The sequence below is a fragment of the Delphinus delphis genome, chromosome 15, assembly GCF_949987515.2.
Source record: "Delphinus delphis chromosome 15, mDelDel1.2, whole genome shotgun sequence".
NCBI lineage: Eukaryota > Metazoa > Chordata > Mammalia > Artiodactyla > Delphinidae > Delphinus > Delphinus delphis.
In genome coordinates this window covers 51,866,936-51,874,519 of record NC_082697.1, presented here as the reverse complement: position 1 = coordinate 51,874,519, position 7,584 = coordinate 51,866,936, and the positions used below count along the sequence as shown (strand labels likewise).

The window sequence follows — 7,584 nt, the reverse complement described above, 5'->3', positions numbered from 1 at the left end:
TGGTGGACCAGGCAGAAGAACAGCAGAGACACAGCTGGAAGCTTTCCAACAAAAAGACCACTTTCCAAGGTGCCTTCCTGTGTTCTGGGAATGATGCTGACCTGCAGGAGAGCTGGTCTTCTACTAGGAGGCAGGAGTGGTGCTGCCAAAGGAGGACACAAGCACCTCTCCTGGTCCAGGGTCAGTCCAGGCAGGGGAGTGATGAACACTGTGCTACAGCACAAGGAAAGGAGGGTCTTCCTCCAAGGGGATCAGGGACAGGCCTCAGAACTCAGCAAGTAAGAAGCCAGTTGGAGCCATTTATATCCTGAGGTCTTCATGCGCCCCTACTTTTTCTTATCATTACTGCCCTTTTCCACTGACCTGGCTAAAATCATCCCCCTCACTCTGAAATGAGTTGCCATCTTCAAGCCCATGAAGAGTATCAATTTGGCATCCGTGACAGAGGGGACCTCTCTTTCTTTTCTCAAGACGAAAAACAGGATTTAGGAGTATGATCCTTAGAGTCATACGGAAAAATTATGAAAAAATTTTAAAGAGAAATGAAGCCTTCAATTATAGGATTCTGGAGACAGACAAAAAAAGTTCTCCAAGGTTTTTGCCATCTTTTATCCATTACAAAATCTCTGATTTTGTCTGCTATATGTCATTTGGAATCTGGCATAGTGGTTATCAATGGTACATTAAATGTCAATGCCATAATATATATTTGGCTTCCCAAAGCACTACTGTGGCTACAGCTTCCCTGTAAGGGCAAGAAAGGCGAGTTTCCATGTGGCATAAATTCCCTCAGACATCTGTCCATGTTGAAAGGAAAAATATTCCAAACGGACATCACAGCTCTCATCAACTAAATAACCAAGGAAAATGCTTATGAAAATTATAAAGTAATTATCACTTTTAAATTTGAATCGGAACTATGTTCCAAATGTTCCTTTAAAAATGAATATTTGGGGGCTTCCCTGGTGGCGCAGTGGTTGAGAGTCCACCTGCCCATGCAGGGGACAGGGGTTCGTGCCCCGGTCCGGGAAGATCCCACATGCTGTGGAGTGGCTAGGCCCGTGAGCCATGGCCGCTGAGCCTGCGCGTCCAGAGCCTGTGCTCCGCAACGGGAGAGGCCACAACGGTGAGAGGCCCGTGTACTGCAAAAAACAACAACAAAAAAAAGAGTATTTGGGCAAGAATCATCATTGGATGATAAAACCATGGATGAAAGCCTATTAGGGAAGAAAATCACACAGTCTCAAAGTATCACCCCACAGAGGGGTATTTATAAAGGTTCCTTAAAAATGGAGACATTTTGGGACTTCCCTGGTGGCACAGTGGTTAAGAATCTGCCTGCCAATGCAAGGGACACAGGTTCCCCTGTGTCCCTTCCCCTGGCCGGGGAAGATCCCACATGCCACGGAGCAACTAAGCCCGTGTGCCACAACTACTGAGCCTGAGCTCTAGAGCCCGCGAGCCACAACTACTGAGCCCACGTGCCACAACTACTGAAGCCCACATGCCTAGAGCCTGTGCTCCGCAACAAGAGAAGCCACTGCAATGAGAAGCCCGTGCACCGCAACAAAGAGTAGCCCCTGCTCGCCATAACTAGAGAAAGCCTGCACGCAGCAATGAAGACCCAACACAGCCAAAAATAAATAAATTCATAAAAAAGGACACATCACTGATGTATTTTATTCTTGCCAAAAATGTCTACTTGAATCTAATCATGAATGAACAGTCAGACAAAATCCAAATGGAGGGGCATTCTGGGGAAAAAAAAGGAAAAACTAGCCTGACCTCTTAAAAAACGTCAACATCATGAAAAATACAAAAGGCTGGGGACTATTTTAAACGAAAGGATATTATTAAAGAGTCATAACAACTTAAGATCTTTGATTGGATCCTAGACTAGAGGGAAAAAATCAGCTATAAAGAACATTATTTGGAAGTTGGGGACATTTGAACATAGGTCTAGTTATAGTCTTTACTGGATTACTGGTTTTGAAAGATATTTTTGCTGGGTATAGAATTCCAGGGTGACAGTTTTTTCTTTCAGCACTTTCAAGATGTTGCTATACTGTCTTCTGGTTTGCACTGTTTCTGGCTAAGTTGAGAATGTGACAGACAGTAGTTGCAGTAGTCAAATGCTAGAGAAAGCTGTGCCTTTGCAGGAACCTAGCACTGGAGAAAACTCAGGGGCCAAAGCAGTGGAGAAAAAAGTGTGCTCTCCAGGAACTTCGAAAGCAGCCACACTGGGAATTGGAAGTAAAGGCCCCTCTTCTCTCCTTCAAAGTCTCTCTAGCACCCTACTGATGAGGCTTAGCATCTTGCTGGCTAGCAAAGGAGAGATATTTACAACGAATAGCTCCACTATCACAGAGCAGGCCAAAAGGTGAATTTGGAGCTGAGGCAATAAATTGATAATCAGCACAATGGGATTTTGGGGGTCTTTTTTGTATTCCATTTTAGACAAACATGCCCTGTGTCTTCAGGATCAGTAATGTTTTCTTCTGCAGTGTCTAATCTGATCTTAATCTCAGCTTGCACAGTTGTCCTCTCATTTTTTTAAATCTCTAGCAGTACTGTGTGAGACTTTCCTTCCATCTTCCGTATCTCACAACCTGCTCATGCGTTCCTCTACCGTCTGAATATATGGAATATAGTTATAACTGTCTGAATGTCCCTTTCTACTAATTCTATCAACTGTCATTTTTGCGTCATTTCTTGGTCTGTTTCTTGACTTTTCTTATTATACCTGGTAATTTGTGATTTGATCCCAGACATTGAAAATTTTATCTTGTTGGGTATTGACTATTTTCATATTCCTTAAAATATTCTTGAGCTTTATTCTGGGACACAATTACCTAGAAACAGTTGGATCCTTTCAAAACTTGCTTTGAAGATTTGCTAGTCAGGATCAGCCATCCTTTAGTCTAGGGCTACTTTGACTCAACTTCTAAGGCAATGTCTCAGTGTTCTGGGTACTCTACCTGATGCCCAAGTCAAGAGAACTGTTTTGGGCCGTATCTACAATAGACACTATAGAAATCCAGGTGTAAAAGACCATGAAATCAGCCTTAGCCTTCTTACCCCAAATAGCAGCATCAACCCAAATGGTTATCTGGTGTGTATGTTTTCAATATACAACACATATTTAAGCAGAATGGCTCCTAATGCAAACTTTGCTTCATCATTACACACACAGTCACTCCCTCCCTCTCTCTCTCCCACAGACTCAACCCCTCTCATTCCACAAGCTAGTTCCCTTCAGTTAAAAAGCCATGTTCATGTTCCTCTTAAAAAAAAAAAAAAAAAAAAGGCCCTCTGCCCCTCCAAAATGTTCTTTGATCCCACTCTTCCCTGGCTCTGCCTTCCATTTTCACTTATGACCAACCACTTTCCAAATAGTCATCAATACTCACTTCAAATCCCAACCTCTCTTCAACCCTCACCTGCTATCTTGCTTTTCCTTGTTGAGGTCACCAGAGATTTCCTAACTGTCCATTTCAGTGACTTCTCTGACTCAAGCTCACTTACAGCAAGGACCTCACATTGTTCACCTCTCCCTTCTTGGGAAATTCTCCCCTGCCCTGGATTCCATAACATTACCATCTTCCAATCCTTCCACCTTCTCATTACCACTCTTTGAAAAACTAAACATATTTCTCCTGATTATTAAAGGAAAAATACATTCACTTTAGAAAATCTAGAAAATACTTTCCCAGTCTCTCCTGGCTCCTCGTGGACTCTCCCCTTAGACACAGGCTTCCACCCTTAGCTCTCTTCTCATCCCACGTGTTCTCCCCTGAGGAATCTTATACACAAATGATTCTCAAACCTGAATCTCCAGCCCTCACCCCTTTCCTGCCTGTACATTTATCTTTTTAAAAAATTCATTTTCATCAGGACAAAATGTGTAGTAATACACAGTTTAAAAAGTTAGAGTACTAGGCTTATAATGGGAAAGAACAATCTCCTGTCCTATTCCTCCCCTTCCCGAATACCTCTCCACCCCAAAGCTAAATGTCATACATACACTAGTTCTTGTTTCATCATTTTAGAGATTATCTATTAACTTTCTATTATGGGAAATGGCACTTGTACGTATATCACCGTATGTCCCCACTTTGCTTCTCCATCCTTCCAATACAGTTACAGCATGATTCTTCGGTAAATCATTATTTAGTGTTTATTTTATGATTTTATTAGTACTGATGATCACTGCTGAGCCATTTTCTTCCTATATAATTTATTGTTCTTTCTAGAATTAAAAGTTGCATCATTTTAAACTTTCTATGTCACTACTGCTTAATTTTTCCAAACGATCTAATAGAAAAGTAAAATCTGAATACTGTTTCCTACAGACATATCGGTTATCCTGTCAGTTCCATTTTCCCCTAATGACATTACTTCTTGAGCCCTTTGTCTTCCTGCTCCAGTCGCATCCTTATAGAAAGGACTTCTGTTCTGGGTAGGAGGCAGAAGCTTTTAGTTCACTTCCAATTCAGCCAGTCCTGTGTTCTAGCACACATGAGTCCCCTGGGCCAATCTAACAGTTGTGATATTTACACAGTATGCTGCTAACCTAAAGGGACACACCTTCCTTTCAGACATTTGACACTGATGTTACAGTTTAAAATACTAGTGAGAGATCTTGTATTTCTTCTTCCTGCCCCAGATAAAAGGGAAACAGTTCTTCAGAATTCCCAATGGACATCCTCGATGGTTATCCCCACCAATAAAAACTGAGGACTTAAAAAGTTCCTTTACATTTTCTGCCAATACATGTATTTTAAAGCATTTTAAGAGGTCCTTTGATTACACAGCAAAAAAACAAAAAAAGCCGTCAGCAATGATCTAAAAGCTAGTTTTTCATTGACCTAATCACACAATCTTCTCTGGGGCCTGAGTCTGCTCTGCTGCTTGACCAAAACCAAATGACACCAAATCGTAAGGCCCCTGCACACATCTGACTCCCGGATCTGTCAGAGCAACAGAAGTACATTAATAATTAGGATCCATACTTGAAGCTCCTTTGTTGAAAGATGCTGCTCAAGTAAGGAAACATCAGACCACGCAAGACTCTGCACAAAGTCAGTTAATCAAGGGATGAGGGATGACAAGAAGCAGGTGAGACAATGACTAGCCGCTGCAGCTCTTGCCTCCACCTGTGGACGTGTTATCTGTGGTTTGGGTTGGGCTCCCATGTTAATGCCCATTAGAAGAAAGCATCACATAAGGGAAACAGAAATACAATTTTTGTTTTTTAAAATAAAAGTCAGGTCAGACTCAGGTAAACCAAAGCTATGTCATCCAAGGAGATGCAATGACTCTCTTGTGCCTCTGAGGAGGTAATGTGGCACCCGATACACCTCTTCCCCGTTAGCTTATCGTTTCAAAGATGGCACATCTCAAATTACTGGTGAATTAACTGAATGCTGAATGTTTTTTTATAAAAAGGGGGTAATCTCTTATGTAAAATTGAGGGAAAGACAGAGAAAAAAGCAAACATAGAAATAACTGTCACATAGTCTCCTGAAATTCACATGTAATATAATAACCCATGAACTCTTCTTAAATAAGTATCTATATGTTATGGTACAAATAAATAATTATACTTTCAAATAAAACAATAATATAAAAATATGGTATTAAATAAATTTATTAAGCGAGAACTTCAGAAGTCGTCTGACTTTATAAGTGAAATCAATGAAAACTCCTCTGTGCTTTCCATATTAACAAGACAAAACCAAACTTCACCTGTCACTTCTCCTTTCACAGAAGGGAAATTCTAGTGCTATTCTATCAAATTCAATTCTGGTTTATTTTTTTAGGTCAGAAACATGAATCCGTACCAAAACTTTGTCCTTAATTTGCTCCTTCCTAAGGAGGAATGTCAGCCTTCTGAGAGAAAATGGAGTGTGTATGATCTGGAGCATCGATCTGTTGCCTGATTTTCAAGGAAAGCTAGTTTTCGTCTGAGTCAGCTGACTTTCCTTCAGACAATTTTAGTAAAATACATTTAAAGCTTGGTATCGTGAGCATGCAGAAGAAAGAAAATAAAGGCTAGAATCAAAAGCTGATCTAAAATAAACATTCTAAACTGTATGCGATGAATAGTCAGACACTCCCCCACAACTCCTGAAATGAGTCCTGTGCCCAGTTCTAGCCCCAGGTCTGGACTCGAAGGTCCGGCTGACTTTTAGAGGAAAAGTATGACAAAAATAACGGGCAAGACTTACACAGCGTTGGCTGTTATTTCTCAAGGTTTTGTCCTGTGGATGTGAATCACTAAGAACACATGCATTTCCCAAGTTTTAGGAGATAGATAAGGGAAAAAAAATCATCTTTGGGGTTTGCTCCGGTTCTTAAGCTTTGGAGTGTGTAGAGTAACACACAGGAGGCTAAAGCGGAAACAGGTTTTACTTCATTAACAATGAGTCCTGCTGGCTTATCCAACAAAATGCCTATTTCCTTCTGACCCTTTAATTTCCCCTTTACCTACAAATCTGAGGGTTTTAGCCTGCCTGGGTCCCTTGGCAAGAAGGTCAGAAGTCATTGTCACTCTCATCCAGGGGCTCAGGTTTCCGGACTCTTTGACTGGGCTTAGCTGGTGAGAGAGCAATGCTCTCGTCCTCCAAATCGTCATCGTCTTCATCATCCTCCATGTCAATCTCACTGTCCTCTGAGTCTTCCTACAGGAAAAGACAGCAAATACAGCTGAGAGTCCCATCCTGCTACTGACATCATGTCAGCAGAGACCCTACCTTGCTTTTTTACTAGTTGCTCAATAACCAGCAACACCCACATGAAGGAAGAGCTTGCCAGAGTAGCAGTCAGGCTGTGGGGGCATAAGAATGGGCCCAGTGTCTATATATTGCCGGCTGAAATACATATATAAATGTGTCTTCCAACCAGTAACCCTCAAACACCAACGGGCAAGCCAAGGCTGGAGCTGCAAGGTGGCTTTCCCGCCGCCGTCTCAGGAGCACCACTGGATGTGCACGGAAGCTCACTGGAGGCCCAGAGACCCACCTGTGGACAGCAAGAAGGGCAGGGGCTTGGTGGGGGTTGCTTATTTGGGCTTTTGGATGGAAAGCCACTCAGGAAATGGGTGTAAGGAGCAAAATAAAAGACATTCTCTCTTTCATCATCTAGATGAGGGTGACCAACTCAACCAGCTTTTTCATACTTCAAGTCCTGTATCCCCAGTAAACCAGGATGGTCAGTCACTCTATATAGACCATTCCCACCTGCACACATACATGCTGCAATCTCCTTCTTCTTAAAAACACAAAATAAAAAACCCTAAAATGTAACCCCACCTTCCTCTGCAGCTACTCTGCCCTGTTCTCCTGTGGCCTCACAGCAAACCCCCAGAACGAGCTTGCACTCACGCTATCCCTGCTGGCTCCCCTCTCGCTGCCCTCTAAGCACCCACTAGCCAGGCTCTCACCCCTCCCCCCAAGTCCCCCAAGACTGAAACGTTCAATGGACTCAGATCCTATGGGTAATTCTCCGTCCTCCTGTTTGACCCATGGCTGCATCTGACACAGGACTGCTCCTCCTCCCCCGGAACCCCCTTCCTGTGCTCCA

General features: G+C 42.6%; 1 protein-coding gene across 6 annotated transcripts in view; it reads right to left on the bottom strand.

Moving 5' to 3' along the window:
• Positions 1 to 5,629: 5,629 nt before the first annotated feature.
• The window catches only part of CLUAP1 (clusterin associated protein 1), a 42,831-nt gene continuing 40,876 nt past the window's right edge, over positions 5,630 to 7,584 (bottom strand). For all 6 annotated transcript variants that reach the window (XM_060031626.1, XM_060031628.1, XM_060031630.1 and 3 more), the window contains one exon: positions 5,630 to 6,683. In XM_060031626.1, the coding sequence (XP_059887609.1) occupies positions 6,537 to 6,683 (147 nt within the window). In that variant the 3' untranslated portion in view covers positions 5,630 to 6,536. The remainder of the gene's footprint in view (positions 6,684 to 7,584) is intronic.